This window comes from Gopherus evgoodei, chromosome 10 (genome assembly GCF_007399415.2).
Source record: "Gopherus evgoodei ecotype Sinaloan lineage chromosome 10, rGopEvg1_v1.p, whole genome shotgun sequence".
NCBI lineage: Eukaryota > Metazoa > Chordata > Testudines > Testudinidae > Gopherus > Gopherus evgoodei.
This window is the reverse complement of record NC_044331.1, coordinates 79,191,647-79,210,270: the sequence shown is the minus strand read 5'-3', so window position 1 is coordinate 79,210,270 and position 18,624 is coordinate 79,191,647. Positions and strand designations below refer to the sequence as shown.

The 18,624-nt window shown below is 50.7% G+C and overlaps 1 protein-coding gene across 1 annotated transcript in view; it reads right to left on the bottom strand.

Moving 5' to 3' along the window:
* The window catches only part of MYO15A (myosin XVA), an 80,303-nt gene extending 62,546 nt beyond the window's left edge, over positions 1-17,757 (bottom strand). The window contains 17 exon segments of the mRNA XM_030578690.1: positions 818-895; positions 1,130-1,255; positions 2,837-2,968; positions 3,727-3,822; positions 5,383-5,506; positions 7,057-7,115; positions 7,698-7,811; positions 8,583-8,744; positions 9,086-9,199; positions 9,285-9,348; positions 11,212-11,315; positions 14,480-14,485; positions 15,294-15,384; positions 15,856-15,930; positions 16,529-16,638; positions 17,039-17,102; positions 17,675-17,757. Coding sequence (XP_030434550.1) covers positions 818-895; positions 1,130-1,255; positions 2,837-2,968; positions 3,727-3,822; positions 5,383-5,506; positions 7,057-7,115; positions 7,698-7,811; positions 8,583-8,744; positions 9,086-9,199; positions 9,285-9,348; positions 11,212-11,315; positions 14,480-14,485; positions 15,294-15,384; positions 15,856-15,930; positions 16,529-16,638; positions 17,039-17,102; positions 17,675-17,757 — 1,602 coding nt within the window.
* Positions 17,758-18,624: the final 867 nt, after the last annotated feature.

Below are 18,624 nucleotides of genomic sequence, written 5' to 3'. Positions count from 1 at the left end.
GTTAGCTGGAGTGAGATAGGGGTAGTATGTCAGGAATGAGTGGAGTTCAGTGGCTGTTAAAGCACTTGTCTCTAGCATCTGCATATGAGTATTCTTCAAAATCCTAGAGCGGCCTCGTCTGTTACATTTTATCCACTCTGCCCAGGAGCATTGTCTTGGGGGAAGGTGGTACATTTACAAACCACGTTGGCCAACTTGCCAGGTGGATTAACAAGTGCCCGTAGGTTGGCGGGTGTATCCGTGTTCTGGGTTACTCACAGATCTCTCTAGTTCCAGCTCCACTCACATCCACACAAGCTTCTTGAATGGACTTCAGCAGCTGGACAAATCCCTGGGAAACCTATTATAGAGACCGATCCTGCACCAAGCTCCTGGGAAGGAGGTGACATCACAGGCCTTCTCCAGCTCCATGATTCAGCCTGGGCAGCCAGGACTTGCATTGTTTGGCAGAGAGCAAGCTGAACAAATACCGCCCAGAGGCATGACAGAGTTCCCAGGAGGGAAATCACATGGCAGCCCCGTTACGTTCACTGCAGCCACTGCTCTGCGTGGGAAAGGGAGTCCCACCAGTGGCAGTACATGTAACAATAACACCCAGCTCTTCTCATCCGTAGACCTCGACACACTTTACAGAGGAGGTCACTCCTGACTCCAGTCCACTGCTCTGTCTAATAGGTCACACTGCCTCTTATAGAAAATGCAGTCCTGCTGTACTATACCATCAGGCAACCCCCAGATCCATCACCAGTGCCCCCCCCCCCCGCCACTCTCCCAGCCAGCACCGCCAGCAATGGCAGAGGCCAGCGTGAGCTCTTACTTTGGTTTTGCTGTTGACAAAAAGGTCCAGAACGTCCTGGCGAACTTGATCATAGTTTTTATCCAGGAACTTGTGCACCTGGGAAAATAAACAGATCCCTCCCCAATTACTCAAACCCATCGGGTATGACATGGAAGATCTAGAAATGAAGGGCCAGATTCTCTGCTGGGAAATGCCAGCAGAGCACCACTGGAGTTGTGATTTACACCAGCTGAGGATCTAGCGCTCGCTGGACAGCTGTGGGAAAGAGAGCCAGACTGGCAGTTAAAGAGCACTGGTCCTACTCCGAATCCCAGTTCTCCAGCTACTCACCTGGTAGGTTACTTTGCCAGCATAGTGTTTGATGGTGAACTCTGGGAGAGGCATCTTTGGTTTGGTGTATAATGCATTGGAGCCATGGTGGTAATGACACTTCTGGAGGAAGGTATGGTCTGTGGCCTGGAAGTAGGAATAGGGGTGCACAGGGTTAATTAGGCAACCTGACTGCCTGCAGGCTACAGCCACAAGCATGCACCCTCACTGTTTCTAGCCAGCCTTTATCACTGTTTAACCAGCCCCTATGGACTGCTCTGCATCAGCAGGCAGCCAGATCGAAGGCTGGATGATGATATGAGCATTGGAAACACTTGTAGCCATTCATATTAACTTTGGGGTGGGAAAAAAAATTCATGCTTCAGGGCATGTAAACTGATAGCCTGAAGGGTTAGGAAGGAACTGCTGATACCTGCACTCATCATCACCATGTTCAGCACTGGCTTATAGGTGAGGGGTATTACATCACAAGGTGCACTTGGCAGAGCTGGCAAAACATTTGGAATGAAACCTATAACCAGATGAAACTCACCTGGATTTGGGGCAACAAGCTCGGAGGAGCACTGCCTAATGGCTAGAGCACAGAACTCGGAGTCAGACGGGCGGGTTTTGGGGATCTGTTCCTAGCTCTGCCACTGACTCACTATGTGACCCCAACCAAGTCACCTCACTGCTACATGTCTCAGTGCCCCCTCCTTCCTAGGGGGCTTGGAAGGCGTCATTTATTAACATCTGCAAAAGTTCTTTGAGATTCCTGGCTGGAAGCCACTCTAGACAGTCTGTGGCCACCTGGAACTTCCTGAACCTCTCCATGCTGCACAGGGATCCCATGACCACTCACAACTCCATAGCAACACAGCAGCTGAACTGCAGACCCTCCTGCTCAAAGGGTATGTCTGCACTGGAGCTAGAGTGTAATTTCTTGGGTAGACATGCCCTTAACAGCGTAGCCACAGCAGAATGGGCGATGGGAGAGACTAGCTGCTCCGAGTACATTCCAAGGGTTTCAGACAGGATTGTACTCAGGAAAGTTAACTTGTCCCACCCCTCATGTGGCCACAGCTACACTGCTATTTTTAGCATGCCATCTCTGTCAGAACTAGCACAGGTATGGCTGCCTGAGCTGGAGATTACATCTCCAGCTTCAGTGTGGACATAGCTTGAAAGCCAAGCCCTCCTACCACACGAGCTAAGGGAGAATCTCATCCAGCAGCACAGGATCTGTGACACACAGTTGTGCAACTCTGATTCCATCCAGTAGGGGGCCCTGGTGTGTGCACATGCACCCACAGAGAGGAAATACTTCCTGTTTCAAGGCAGTTTTGCTCCAATCTTGCCCTTGCTCCAGTTCATTTGCCCTGCTTGGCCACCTTCATCCCTGGTGGGGAGACAGTGGAATTGCACCTGCTCACGCAGCAGCTCTGAATTTGAACCAATGCCTTTCATGTGACCATAGGATGCGTCCAGGATCCCTCTCTAAAGCTATGGTACACATGGATCAGAGTATATAACTAAGGCTATCTGCCTTTACAGAGATCAAGGCATCAGAATGAACCCAGGGACTGGCGGATCAACCCCATCATCACTGAATCTGCAGCAGCTAATGGCACTTGCCTCTCTGGTTAGCTTGCCATGATCACTTTTAAAAATGAATAGCATTTTGCCAATAAGCAGCTGGCAATGCTGAGCCCTCTGCAGTGCCACTACCTGAGGGAAGGCGCTCTGATCATCCAGGATCCTCAGAATCCCGTGTGGCTTTTGAGCAATGAGATCGATGCAGGGCTGGTTGTCGCTGAAGGTGATTTCTTTCCACTCTATCTGTTCCCGGACATACTCCTCCTGCAGGAAGCATATGCAAAGTCATGGGGAAGCAAAAGGCCTCAGTGATTTGGGCTTAATCTGCCAGCTCAATAGGCAGCAGGTTTAAAAATACAAGGAAGTTCTTCACGCAGCGCACAGTCAACCTGTGGAACTCCTTGCCTGAGGAGATTGTGAAGGCTAGGACTATAACAGCGTTTGAAAGAGAACTAGATAAATTCATGGTGGTTAAGTCCATTAATGGCTATTAGCCAGGCTGGGTAAGGAATGGTGTCTCTAGCCTCTGTTTGTCAGAAGGCGGAGATGGATGGCAGGAGAGAGATCACTTGATCATTGCCTGTTAGGTTCACTCCCTCTGGGGCACCTGGCATTGGCCACTGTCGGTAGACAGATACTGGGATAGATGGACCTTTGGTCTGACCCAGTAGGGCCGTTCTTATGTTTTTATGTTCTCATAGGTCTTTATTATGATTAATTGGCCTTGACATAGTTCTTACTAGGCCAACCTTTTCCAGAAGAACTCCCATTATCCAGAGGGCACAGGGATCAACCAAAGGTCTTCAAAGAATGAGGGTGTCAAATAATTCTGGAGCCTGCCCTGCTGGCTTTGAAGTAAGCTCTGGGGACTGGGAATGGTTGCACCCTGTGCAGCTTTCCCTGAGGGGCTGGTGTTATGCAGGGGCACCAGACTGTTCTCTCACTTGCAGGTTTGGCAGGTAGCGTGCACTGAAGCAAGAGGCCAGGCACTACCCCAATTCCAACCAGCTTCCCCAGCTCACCTGCTCCTCCTTAAAGATGATCTTGTTGAAGAAGAATTGCAGATATTCGTTTGCATAATTGATACATAGCTGCTCGAAGCTGTTAAAGCTGAGGTCCTGTGGAAAATACACGCCCATGTAAAGCATGCCTGGAAGCAGGAACAGCAGGGCTAAGGGATAGTGAGTGAGCACAGCAGACTTTCACCCCTGGACCTAGAAGTTTAATCCCAGCGTTGCTCTGAACTGCAAATGCACTTGCTGGGCTGCAGCCTCGTTCCCATTGGTGTTCACCAGAGAAGGACCATGTAAAATGGCACCATTGGACACATCCAGCTGCATCTCTCGAGGAGAGGCCCAGGACTGGAATAGCAAGGGGTGCTGCAGGTCAGGGTTTGAGAGGTGAGCAGCAGAGGAGGCGCCATGAAGGGGAGAGAGGGGGATCAGAACTGAGATGCACTGGTGCAGCTGGACTGGAACGGCAGGTAATGATATACAGTGAGACAGCCCACGGCTGGCATAAGAAAGAACTGGATTACGTAGGTAGAGGATACTGACCTAGATGGTCTGATCCCTCCTGGCACCTCCTGTGTTCTTATGCATAGGAAGTTCGCAGGGGGCGCGTGGGGAGTTGTTGGAGGGGAAGGGGGGGAACAGGAGCTCAGGAGCATGACAGCAGAGAGCTAGAGATCAGGGCGGGCTGGGGTGGTGGGTGAGGATCAGCGGAGCTGGGGTGACGAGGCCAAGACTGGAACACACACAAACACCCCCGATTCTGAAGATATCAGTGCCTGGGGCCTGACAAACCGTTCAGGGGGATTTGCTCTGCTGAGGATGGGAAGAAACTGGGCCTGGACTTTACTGAGCCTCCTGCCGCAGGCAGCAAAACTATCTGAGTCTCCAGACCATTCCCGGATTCTCTGCCGCTGGCATGTTTACAGGACATCGAGAGATGTGTCACCCAGGCCTGTACTGGATTAAAACCCACAAGGCTGGAACCACAGGCATGTTAAACAGATCTACTGTTTTACAGTAAGACACCTCGGCTGAGGACCCAACAGTGCAGCAATGATTTACACCAGCTGCGGATCTGGCCCTGAGTTGGGACTATTTTGAGTGCACAGCTGCAAAACGCAAAGCATGCAGGGAAATGCTGGCCAGGCTCCGTGGAGGGGGGAAGGGGGAGCCCTGGCCATTGATAACTCTCTCCACAGGTGTCATTAAAAAATTGGGGAGTGAAACGCCCTGGGGCTGCTAACTCATGGGAGCTGGGGGTGTTGTGGCAGCATCAGAAAGCAGGAGGGCGCATCTCAGGTCATGGATGGGATTCCTGTGAATCCTAGCGGAGAGTTGGGGGCAGGAGAGTTTAATTTATGGTTTGATCATTTCCATTCACAATGTCTTTTGTTTCTGACCCAGGTCCCAATCAGTCACGCTGTGGCTCCCAGTAGGTCACACTGGTGCCAGTATGAGTTGGTAACACACATTTGTACCACCAGGGCCTTCGGTGTTGTCTAGCTGAGCTCATGAGGAGCTGGATTCAGATCTGGCCTGAGACCCGCGTAGGCTTCAGTGGGAGATGCCCATACGCACACCCAGGCTACATTTAATCCCACGTTCTGATTCTCCTGACCTGCCACAGGAACATGAGGGATGGGTGCAGCCCTCTGCCTTGCTCACCTCGAACCCATAGATATCCAGAATGGCTATGGAAAGAGCCTCCTTTTTAGGGTAGACCAGTTTGTTGATCCTGTCTGTGAGCCAGCTGAAGAGCAGGGAGTACAGGATCTTGGCAATGGCATCTCTGGGAAAAGGAGGAGACAAGCACAGCTGTTGGGACACAGCGGAACATGTGGAAGGGGCTGCCAGACTGAGACCCAGTTGCTTTGGGAGACTGGTAGCGCTCCCTCCCACCCCATCCCCGCCCCCAATCCCTCTGTCCCAGTCTGCCCTGGGCATGACCCGGCTGAAATCTGCCAGCCCTTCAGTAGCATTTTGAGCTACATGCATCAATAAAATGATCTTGAATAGGCTTGAATAGAGACTGGGAATGGCTGAGCCATTACACACATTGAATCTATTTCCCCATGTTAAGTATCCTCACATCTTGTAATTATTACTGGAAAAGTTTTTTTATTCCTGCTGATAATTGCTCATCTTAATTAATTAGCCTCTTAGAGTTGGTAGGGCAACTCCCACCTTTTCATGTTCTCTGTATGTGTATATATATCTCCTTACTATATGTTCCATTCTATGCATCCGATGAAGTGGGCGGTAGCCCATGAAAGCTTATGCTCAAACAAACATGTTCATCTCTAAGGTGCCACAAGTACTCCTGTTCTTTTTTTTAATAAAATGATTGAAATAGTTGGTGCATAGTGGAAAGTAACCAGATGGCCAGACCCAAAACCGTAGGATGTCTGTTTCCACCTGGTAGCACTGTAAAATTCTTCCGGCCAGCTCCTCCGTGGGTGTGAATGGCCACAGCTTCACTGAAGCCAAGAGAGTGACACTGATTTACACCAGCTGAGGATCTGGCCCAACCTGATGGGTGGGTAACATATGATTCATTTTTTCCATCGTTCTAGAAAAAAGAGGGCACATCAATTGTGTGCCTGGGCTGGTAACTCTCCAGGGCAATTTTGCAAGGCTGAAATAATACAGCACAGGTAAAACCAGGTTGTGCTCTGGGGCATTTCTCACTCAAGTGTGGGTCCCAGGCAGAACAAAGAGCCTCAAAATGCCCTCAGATTTGAGACACACATTGGAAAACACGCTCTCAGCATTCTCTGGGTTTGTGTCAGTCACAAGGGGGAAGGTTTCCTGCCTTTGCACTGGTTAGCCACAGGGTGGGATACCATGGGAAGAAGCAGGACAGTCTTACAACAGGGAAAGGAAAGGAAGGATAACACAACGGATAGAGAGGAAGGAAAACCTAGTGGTAAGGGCGCTAGCCTGGACTTGGGACACCTGGATTCAATTCCCTGCTCTGCCACAGGTGCCCTGTACAACCTCGAGCAAGTCGCTTAGTCTCTCTGTGGCTCCATGCCCCATCTATTAAATGGGAATAGCCATGCCCTACCTGACAGGTAAAGACTGCGAGGTGCGCAGACACTGTGGGAAGGGGGGCGTATAAGTAGAGAGGGCAGGTACAAAGTAGATTGGTCTGCTGAATCCCGCCTAAAGCAGGACAGCAGGGCTTGCCTGCCACACTGTCCCTAGCATCTGGCTGTGTTTATTACATGTTTTGATAAGCTGCCACTGCCTGCCAGCCTTTCCTCATTCTGAATCCCTCAGTCTCCATGTGCGGCGTGCTGATGAGCCAGAGTTAGATCCCAGCATCTCCTCCTTTACCTGGCATCAACGGCACTTTCCACAGTGAGGGGGGTGAAAATCTTCTCCCTCAGCGTTTCCTGTTGAGAAGGGCAAAATCGAACAAAGAGGTGAAATCCTCCCTAAAGCCAGTGTGGGGCTGCCATCACCTCTTAATGCAGACACGCGGCCCACGGGAGACTACAAGCCCCAGCATGCATTGCTCCATTCTGAACCAGGCAGATCGAGAGCGGGAGAAGAGGGATGAGATGAAACCGGGTGAAGGAAAATTCAGAAAAAGCGTCACTGTCAGTGAGGCCTATTAGAGGGTGGGACAGTCGTCCACAGGGAGCATCTCTTGAGTCCTTCAGAAATGGATGGAACAAAGGGCTGGTGACTGTCCATGTGGGGAGATGCCGAGACACACTCAGATGTTGTATAAATGGAGAGAGAGATGAGGGGGGCAGAGGACTCCACAGGGATGTCCCACAAACATGAAAAACAAAGCAGCAGTGTCCTGCTGGCAGATCAGATACCGAAAATACACCAGTCCCCTGTGGGGCAATGAAGTGAGCAGAGTCTCAGAGCAGAGACTCTCTTCACTGCCGTCTACCTCCCCAAGATGTCCCTCTAGCCACAGCACCCATCTGTCCAACCAGCCATCTCGAATCCTTGGGCCTTACTGTCACTTTGAACGTGATGGCCTTCTGCAGCCCCTCTGGGGAGATCTGGAGCAGGTCGGCTACCACACGGATCTCTCTCGCACTCACCACCGACGCAACCTCCTGGCAGTCTGTCTGTGAAGCACAAAGACAGCCCGTTGGCGGGCAACTTCCCAGGGGCCAGCGCAGTTGGTACCCAGGGACAACCTAGGGGACCTCATACTGAAGGCTTTGTCCATCTCTCTTTATGAATATAGCCCCTGATCCTGAGCTGGAGTACATCAGTGTAGCCCTATTGCTCTGGTGTTCATAGAAGCACCGACTTCACTTGGGCTACACTGATTTACACTAGCAGAGGATCTGGCCCATTGTCAACATTATTGTTTAGCGCTAGCGGAAGAGTCAGAATGTCCCTGCCATGGAAAAGGCTGATATTCTGATGTTGGTTTTTGACCCAGATGGACCCTTAAATGTCCAAATCTCAATTTATTTTGCAGAACGGCAAGTTCAGAAAAGTGCTGATTTGGAAACATCAAAACATTTTGTGTCTGCTGGTTCGATGTGGAACTGCGTCTGCCAAAGCTGTTGTGGGGCTTCCTGGGTGTTGTAGTTCAGGTGTCCCATGGTGCCAGGATCCTCTGTGGGCCAGGGATTTTTTTTGGATGCAGATTCCACAAAATGGAGAGAAGCTAAAATCTTGAGTTCAATTTTCTTTTGAGAGCTTCCTCCCTGCACAGGGGCTTAGGGTCTGATCCAGATTCCATGGAAGCTAAACTGGAATCTTTGCATTGGCTCCAACAGACATTGGATCAAAGCCCTAGTTGGCAGCATGCATCTCAAGTCCCTGCTATCAGTATCTCTTTGCGCCCTGGGTCCCCTTCCCGTCTTCCCCCGGGAGATGATTACCTCATATTTTTCAAAGTAGACGTTCCCCAGGTGGAGGATGGAAGACAGAATTCGGAAGATGCTGTTTTGGTCTTCGGTGCTGAAGTTCAGGATCTCCATGGCGCTGAGCAACCTCCAGAAATCCTCAGCATCACTCTTGCCAGGAATCTCGCAGTTACCCCCCTGCAAAGGTCCCAATCAAAGCATATCTGTGGAACATGCGACCCGAGGCCCAGGAATTAGACACGACAGGGGACGCAAATTTACTGGAACTGGGGATTTACCGATCTGGGGAGCGAAGCAACCTGAATGTCACAAGGACATGGCTGCTATCACAGCTCCAGAAAGAAATGGAATTGCAGGTTGTCAGCTGTTTGAGGTGGGGCTGCGTCTGCCTGTGTGTTTGTACAAGGCCTTGGACCAGGTCCCGGGTCCTGATCGGGGTTTTCGGGTGCTGCACCAGTAGACACAATAAATCAAGTGAGCCTGATTGCTGAGCTCACGTGCGGACGTGGGCTCCATACCTGGTTCAGATAATAGTAAGTTTCTGCATCTTGAAGGCAGAATTGCTGCTTCTGCTGAGCAGGAAGGCCAGCTAGCATCTCATAGAATATGTGATAGTTCCTTTCGTTTTTGGCCTATGAAACAAGAGGTACAACACTAAGGAAGCATCGTGACATGGTGATGGCAGCGGGGGGTGGCACAATAAATGCTGGGACTCACCTGAAACACGATCCTTGATTTCTCAAGAAGGTACTGTGAGGTTATGGCACCACAGATCAAGCCTCTGGGAGAGACAAAGGTTAGCGCCTGGGGGCTGGGAATCTTAGCAAGGCATCTTGTCAGACACAAGAGAGTGAAGGAACTTGGAAGGATTGAGGATCTATCCACACCCAGCCCTCTGCACCCGCAGGACAGTGGCTGTGTGGGAGGTGCCCAACCGATGCCAACCAGTGGCTCCTGCTCATCACTCCAGAGGGACATGAATGTCCCCCAAGGTCCCAGGCTGTCTGCTCAGTGGGAAACATCCTACTCCAGTACTGTTCAGCTCCATAGCTGGCACTGCCGGCCCAGTGTCTCATCTAATCTCTCCCCTGAAGTACCTCTGGGTCCAAGGACTAGTCATTGCCCATTGTTTTCCCTTGAATCCGAGCTGAATCTGCCTCAGAGCTCAGCACTGTGGGTATCCTGCTACCCAGGTGCCCATGCTGCAACTCCCAGCACAGCTGAGTGAGGGGAGAGCCACCAGTATGGCATCTGCCTGCTGCTGCCTCTGGTAAACAAAGAGCCAACCATGTGCAGCCATCAAAGACAACGGATTGGCTGTTGCAGCCTTGCAGACTATGTCAGATAGGCAGCAATTAAACCTCCTGCACTAAAAGCCAATGCAGAAGAGAACCACCTCCTTGTTCTCAGTGGGGAGAGATGGATTCTAGCCTATTCTGCAAAGGTTCTTATGCTGCCCTCGTCACCACAGTATCTGAGTGCCTTCCAGCTGTGCATTAAGCAACGTTTAGATGGATGGGCAGACAGAAAACCACGATAGCTGCCCAAGTCCCAGGCTAAGCGAGAGGACCAAGGAGAAGGGTGTAGGATTTGAGTCGCTGAGTGTGGTGTATTGAGGACTGTGTTGGAATTGCAAGCCATCACTTTAAGAGTGGGAGGGGGGTAAAAGGAGGAAAGCAGTTCCTGATCCTGCTTGCATGCTGGAGGGCTCTGTTGTGAAGTGGCTGGGAGCAGCAGACAATCTGCAGGCAGACAGCCTAAGAGCAAGGTGGGGTGACTTGTGCTTCTTTGTTTTAGGGAACAGCCTGCTTTGTCACTCTCTGGTTTTGGTTACTGTGTGTTATCATTCTGAATTCTAAGAAATAAAGTCATATTGCATTGCAACCTTCCAGCAAGAGCAGTTACACTTTTGTCTAGCTTCTCGATGTGTGCCATTAACTGAGGAAGTCACTGCCTTCTGCTGGGGAGCTGGTGCTCCCATATCCTATATCCCAGCCCCAATGGAAGCCCTCCTCCGCCCCATTCATGTATCTGAATGAGGGACTGAGATGTATCCAGAGACTGGAGGAATGGCAGCCCCGCTACAAGGCCATGTCAGCTGGGACTTGGGGAGCTCAAAAGGAGGAATATTTTTAGGGCCTTATATTTGAAGCAAAGGACTGAGTTGTGCATGTGGTTACCGCGACTGCGTATGCAGCTCTAGCAGTTGGGTGTGCATGCAGCCAGTTATGCATCTATTAGGCAGTGCTCACAGTCACACAATTGGCAGTGCAAATTAGGTGTGCAATGGCACACACATGGGTTTTTTAAAAGCAGGCCCTTAAAATCAAACAACCCCTCCCCATACGCAAGAGGGACAAGGATACAATCTGTCTGGGGAGACACCTTTCCACAAAGTGTTGCCTATGGCTGGGCTGGCTGACTGCCCAGCCCGAGGAGCTGAATGGTTCCTGTGCTTTGAATGGAACCATTAAATCACAGCCACGGAGCACAAGGATCTAACATCTCCCAGGGGTTCTCGTGGTCCCTCCAGTCAGCAGCCCAGAGGCAGGATCGTGAGGCAGAATTCCCTCGGGCTGGGGGTCAGTTTCAGACACACAGAGTAGGGTGTTAGAGGGACACTCATAGGCTCATCATTACTTACTCCTCCAGAAAGATTTCCACAAATTTCCCAAACCTGCTGGAGTTGTCGTTCCTCACTGTTTTGGCATTTCCGAAGGATTCCAGCAGGGGGGTCGCTTCGAGGATCTGCCCCAGCCAGACAAAAAAAAACCACCAAGCACTGGTCAGAGTGAGACAGTGCAACTAGGGATGCCAAGACGCTGCAGTGATGGGCACAGTGCAGAAACAAAAGACTGGCTAGACACATCAGATTAACCCTCATGGCTGCCCTGGGTCAAGGATAAACATGGTGCCTCCACCTCCAGCCTGCTCCTCTTGGGGACAGGAAGTAAAAGCCTTCCCCATCCTTTGCATAAGAAAATAAGAAGGGCCACAATGCTCCAGCTAGCCCAGTATCCTGTCTTCCAACAGTGGCCAGTGCCGGGTGCTTCAGAGGGAATGAACAGAACTGGGCAATTGTTGAGTGATCCATTCCCTGTCGCCCAGTCCCAGCTTCTGGCAATCAGAAGGTTAGGGACATCCAAAGCATGGAGTTGTGTCTCTGACCATCTTGGCTAATAGCCATTGATGGAACCATCCTCCATGAGTTTATCTAATTCTTTTTTGAACCCATTTATACTTTTGGCCTTCTCAGCATCCCCCGGCAACGAGTACCACAGTTGACAAATGTGCATCGTGTGAAGTACTTCCTTTGTTTTTTTAAACCAGATGCCTATTCCTTTTATTGTGTGATCGTCCGGTTCCTGTGTTATGTGAAGCGGTTAACAACACTTCCTTTTTCCCTTTCTCCACACCAATCATGATTTTATAGACCTCTATCATATCCTTACTTAATCGTCTCTTTTCCAAGCTGAAAAGTCCCAGCCTTACTAATCTCTCCTCATATGGAAGCCATGCCATACCCCTAATAATTTTTGTTGCCCTTCCCTGAACCTTTTCCAAGTCTAATATATCTTTTTTGAGATGGGGCAACCACATCAGCACGCAGTAGTCAAGATGTGGACGCACCATGGATTTATATAGCGGCAATATGATATTTTCTGTTTTACTATCTATCCCTTTCTTAATGATTCCTAACATTCTGTTCACTTTTCTGACTGCCGCGGCACATTGAGTGGATGTTTTCAGAGAACTATGCACAATCACTCCAAGATCTCTTTCTTGAGTAGTAACAGCTAATTTAGACCCCATTATATTATACGTATAGTTGGGATTATGTTTTCCAATGTGCATTACTTTGCATTTATCAACATTGAATTCATCTGCCATTTTGTTGCCCAGTCACCAGTTTTGTGAGATCCTTTTGTAACTCTTTGCAGTCTGCTTGGGACTTAACTGTCTTGAGTAGTTTTGTATCTGCAAATTTTGCCACCTCACTGTTTACTCCTTTTTCCAGATCATTTATGAATATGTTAAATAGGACTGGTCCCAGTACAGACCCCTGGGGGACACTATTATTTACCCCTCTCCACTCTGAAAACTGACCATTTATTCCTACCCTTTGTTTCCTATCTTTTAACCAGTTACCAGTCTATGAGAGGACCTTCCCTCTCATCCCATGACAGCTTACTTTGCTTAAGAGCCTTTGGTGAGGGACCTTGTCAAAGAACATAAGAACAGCCATACTGAGTCAGACCAAAGGTCCATCCAGCCCAGTATCCTGTCTACTGACAGTGGCCAATGTCAGGTGCCCCAGAGGGAGTGAACCTAACAGGCAATGATCAACTGATCTCTCTCCTACCATCCATCTCCACCCTCTGATAAACAGAGGCTAGGGACACCATTCCTTACCCATCCTGGCTAAAAGCCATTAATGGACTTAACCTCCATGAATTTATCTAGTTCTCTTTTAAACCCTGTTATAGTCCTAGCCTTCACAACCTCCTCAGGCAAGGAGTTCCACAGGCTGACTGTGCACTGTGTGAAGAAAAACTTCCTTTTATTGTTCTAAACCTGCTGCCCATTAATTTCATTTGGTGGCCTCTAGTTCTTATATTATGGGAACAAGTAAATAACTATACCTCTATCATATCCCCCCTTAGTCTCCTCTTTTCCAAGCTGAAAAGTCCTAGCCTCTTTAATCTCTCCTCATATGGGACCCGTTCCAAACCCCTAATCATTTTAGTTGCCTTTTTCTGAACTTTTTCTAATTCCAGTATATCTTTTTTTAAATGAGGAGACCACATCTGTACGCAGTATTCAAGATGTGGGCGTACCATGGATTTCTATAAGGGCAATAAGATATTCTTCGTCTTATTCTCTATCCCTTTTTTAATGATTCCTAACATCCTGTTCGCTTTTTTGACTGCTTTCTGAAAATCTAAGTACACTATATCTACTGGATCCCCTTCGTCCACAAGCTTGTTGACCCCCTCAAAGAATTCTAGTAGATTGGTGAGGCATGATTTCCCTTTACAAAAACCATGTTGACTTTTCCCCAAGAAATCTTTTTGTTGTTTGTACAGCAACAGGCACAATGGGGTCCTGGTCCTTGACTGGGGCTCTTAGATGCCATGGTAATAATTTTAAATTAATAAGTACATTTTTTTAAAAAAGATGTTGCCTTGGACATTAGGACCTCTGGCCCATTGGTGGACCCAGCACTGCTCGGAAATGTTTTTCACCATCAGTAGTTGTGACTGACACAAGCCATCCCAGGCATTCAGGACCTGAAAACTGGCGAACACAGCAAAACCTCCATTCTCCCCCAGATGCAGCCTCAGGAAAATGGTGCTTCCAAGTTAAACATTTGGCTGAGCAATGAAGAGAGACCAGGGTTTTGCTTCCTTTAGTTCCTTTTCTATTTAAGGAGTGGAATACAGTGACCTGTCCGCAAATGCAACAGTCATTGTCTGTTCTGCAACAGCTCCCACACAAGCCTTGGAGCGAGGGTTGGTTCTAATGCGAGAAGGGTTTTCTAGCCTGTCCACTGAGTGCCTGGGGACTCATAGACTCATAGACTCATAGACTCTAGGACTGGAAGGGACCTCGAGAGGTCATCGAGTCCAGTCCCCTGCCCCCATCAAGGGGGGACCTGTAACTCCCCCCTTGATGATGGCTGAAGGAGGGCAGGAGGGGAGAAGGAGAGCAGGGGAGTGAAAGAAAAGATAGTCACTGCAAAGCCATGCACACACACAGGGCTCAAGGCTGCAGGCAAAAAAACTCCCAGTGACTCCTAGGGGAGTTCTGAGCTGCAGGATTTAGCCTCAGCAGAGATAACACAGCAGGCCACTTCGGCATCACTCTGTTAGGGAAGTGGAAATTTTACATCCCACGCACACACCCCGTACCTCTATCTATGGTAGTGCAGCAGGGACGCATAGGAACAACAACAGGCCAGGATCATCAACATACCGGCAGCGAGAAGAGGATAATAAGCCACATTCTATTGCAAAGAACTGTACGTTTACCCAGGAATCACCTGGGGAATGGGACCTACTTCCCGGGAATGGGACCAACATCTGCCCATCCTGCTGCTGCAGGGGGGCTTTGTGAGGCTTCCTAGAATGCAGACCCTTCTCTGGCTTTCACACGGGGTCCATCTGATGCTCTGTTTGCCAGGCAGAACGAGGAAGGCCCCTGCTCTGGCAGGAGGGGCACAGCTTGGTGTCCCCAGAGATCCCTGAGTTTAGCCACGGAGAGCAAGGGAGAGAGGGATTTGGAGGGAGCCAAGAGACCTCATGTGGGTCCCAAGGAAAAATGTCTGCTTGCAAATGGCTCCGGGAATAAGGCGCTGAAAGCCATCATGGAAAAAGGCTCCAAACAGCCTTCGGTTTTAACTGCCTCCTGCTGCATGTGCCAGGTACCTCTGGAAGGAATGCTTGCACCTGCTGGGTTGCAAAATGTGCTGATTTTGTCCATGAGGACACATCTGCCAAGCTGCCAGCTAGGTTGGGACATCTGAGGGGGAAGGCACCTGCCGTGCTGCGGGGCAGGCCAGTACATCCTGGTCCAATGCACCTGCCAGGCAGCCGCTCACCTCTGGTACCTCCTGCCAAGCTGCCAGCTCTCAGGGCACATTGGTGGCTTATGGCAGCACAGCAGCTGTAGCCGGCCAGGAGCCAGTGGCACCATAGCGCGTGGCGTCTGGGAAGGACACTGTACCTGCTGCATCACATTGCGTTTCTGACTGACTGCTGCGAGGTAACGCAGGACCAGCTTGGTGGCTTCCGTTTTGCCAGAACCACTTTCGCCACTAGAAAGAGAAGACGCAAACATAAGGAAGGTCGCTGAGCATGCAGTCAATCAGCTGGAGCCAACCGAGAGGTTACCGAACCGAGCGGCAGCTACACATGCTATGGGTGCTGTGCTCGGCCCTGCTCCCATTGAAATCAATGGCCAAATTCCTACTGGCTTCAGCAGGGGCTGGACCAGGCCTGGCAGTTTTACCATTATATTGATTTTAATACTGTCGGGCTGGTTAAAGATGCCAGCTAGAGATCGATGCACTTAATCGACATCCCTTTGGGATTTGCCATGACGATGATGATAAAGATGCCAGCTTCGCAGCCCTGCAGAAGGATGTCTCAGATCTACCTGCAGGCCAGGTATGGCATGGGCGGTGGCTGGGCAAGCTGCCATGAGCGGGCTCAAGCCGGAGCTAGAGGGGCCACCTCTTGGAACAAAAGGGAAACTCCCTTTCCCCAGCGAGGCCGCAAGTTCTCACCTGATGATAATACACTGGTTGTGTTTGGCATCCATCATTTTGGTATAGGCGACGTTTGCAATAGCAAAAAGGTGTCTGCAAAAGAGCCAGACACACAGAGTGTTAGGGGAAAAATGGTCCCTGCAGAGGAGGGTTCCCACCAGCCCAACACCTTGGCTGGCAGCAGGACAAGGCTTCTGATGCTCTGAGCTGAGCCAGCTCCCTCGCCTTAGGTCAGCCACTGGCACCAAGGAAGTCGGAAGACACCCAGCAGATCAAACCCCAGGCTTGCTACCCATGGGCAGGAAAGATCTGTTCTGGGATCTCCACTCAAGAGAGAGGACAGCTGCTTCATCATCAGACAGACCGTTTGGGCCTGAGTGCCCTGTGCAGCACCTCCCTTAAGCTGCTCAGCACTGCCCAGAATCTTGCCAAACCCCGTGGCCTGATCCTGCAAACCCTTACTGCCCCAAGTGGTTGTGGATTGCAGTAGGCCTACTGGGGTGAGAGAGGATTACTCCCTGGAGTAAAGCTCTGCAGGCTCGGGTCCCCGGCCATGACAATCTGAGCTCAAGAAGAGCACAAGGAGCCTGAGCAGCTAGGCTGTGCAACAGGGACACCAGCCGGAAGGGGATTGTAACATGCCAGGAGAAGATAGACAGCACACTGCGCTCTGGGTGGGGGATGTACTTACGGGGGATTCTCTCCCAGCGCCCTTCCTTCATACTGCAGCACTTGCTCCGTCCCGTAGATGTTGTACATTTTGTAGGGGTTCACGGACACTAAGATGCTGCCTATGTAGGTCTGCAGCAGCAAGAGACACACAGAGGAAGAGCTGCTCATGTTTTTACACTCAGCCACCGCTCGGCGGAAGATGAGCAGCAGGCATCTAAGCTGAGTGACAGTAACGTCTAATGCCATTTACCAAAGGATCTCAAAGCACTTTACAAAAGTGGGGGAAGGTCCATCTCTGGGAAACAGTGGCACACACTGGTTAAGTCACTTGCTCAAAAAAATCACACAGCGAGATGTGGGTGAAGCAGACTAGAACCCAGGCATCCTGACACGCTGCGCTGTGAGTGACCCACCCACCAGACGCACACTCTGCACATCAGTGTCAGACAGGACCCTCCACCGGTAATGCCAAGGAGACTCTGAGGTCTGTAATAAACTCTGAGTGTGACTTCAGCTGCCAGGAACTTACATAGATTAACTCGCGGTCAAACCTCATCTTGATGTTCTGTAGCACTGCGCCCTCCTGGAGGTCCCTGGAACACACAGCACAAAAAGGGATCAAGGCCATGGCCCTAGTGCAGAGCACCTTCAGAAAGAGGATGAGGCTGATGGCCAACAAATCCGCTCCTGTCCTCTCCACCCAGCCAGCTCAGTGCCACCAACGTGCACCCCTCCCTGGCACAGGCAGTCAAAGCTCCGAAAAGTGAGGCTGGAGTCAGACTAAGGGAATCCAGTGCCGAGGCTGGTGAGATCTTAAAGTGGTTCGGGGGAGGGCATCTGCAGGAGCTGTTCACAGCAGTGGGCACGGTCTATGCTAGGGCCTGGGGAGCACATTGTGTTAATCACTCTACAGAACCAAGGACAGACAACGGCCCCTGTCTCAAACAGCTAAGACGGAGGGTCAAAGGTGACACCGAGATGATGGGACTCACCCAAGGTCACACAGCAGGTCAGTGGCAGAGCTGGGCCTGTACCCCAGATTCCTGATTCCAGGCCAGTGCCCTGGCCCCGAGCCCACAATTGTGCTCTGCTGAGTGACATCAGCCAGCCCATGGTGATTAGCACTCCTTTTAGATCAACCAGAGCATGCTGGCCAGTCACTTACTGCAGCTGGGTCATGTCCTCCACGCCATCTTCCTTCGGCTCTTCTCGGGGGCTCCTGGACGGTAGTTTGTGGATGGAGTGCATCTACACTCAGGGAGTAAGACATGCAGATCGGGGAGTTATTGCAGGGCGCAGCTGGGTAGAGAACTTCTCTGGCCAGCTCGGGGGCCTCACAAGACAGAGAGTCGGGGTCAGACCCCAAGCCAAGCTATTGCTCCCAAACTGGTCCAACTGGCATGTCCTTCTGCTGGGGCTGGGGACAAGATCCCCCCTGCTCTATAGTTACTGGACTGGCTCAACCTTCTCCCATCAGCAAGAGGAAACCCTAGGGAGCAATGAGGTTTGTGCAGGTGGAGCTGGAGTTTACAGAAGGGACTTTGCAAAGGGGGAGATCTGACCCCAAACCTTTGCTGCCAAGTCCCTTCATTGCAGCAGGCCACCAGGTGGCATCACCTGGTACAGCCACCAATAAGGCCAGGGACTGTGTGGGGGTTGGGACACCAGGCCCTGGAACAGTTCCGTTCTCCTCAGCCCTTTTTGGGCATGGGTGTGTGACGGCCGCCATCTTGGCCAGCATGACGGATTAAACTAGGGACCTCCAGAGCTAAAAGCATGAGCTGCTACAGCTTGAGCTAAAGAGCCAGCCCTTGTAGCTAGGGCCTGTCACAGGGCCAGATCTCTGCAAATTGGGACATGCATAACACACTAACCAGTGGGTTCCAGTTGTAGCTATGGAGGCACAAAAATCAATTGCCTGATGGAGATGGCTTTCCAATAAAGTAGAACAGAACTGGCCCTGTTCAGGGGTACAGCAGCTATGGAGTGACCCCTTTGGGCAGGAGCTTCAGCAGAGAGATGTCTTGAGATCAGACCATGCCACTTCCCTCTGCATCTCTCCCCAGACTCCCCCTCACCTACCATATCCAGCTCACACCTCTCAGCCTTGGTTTC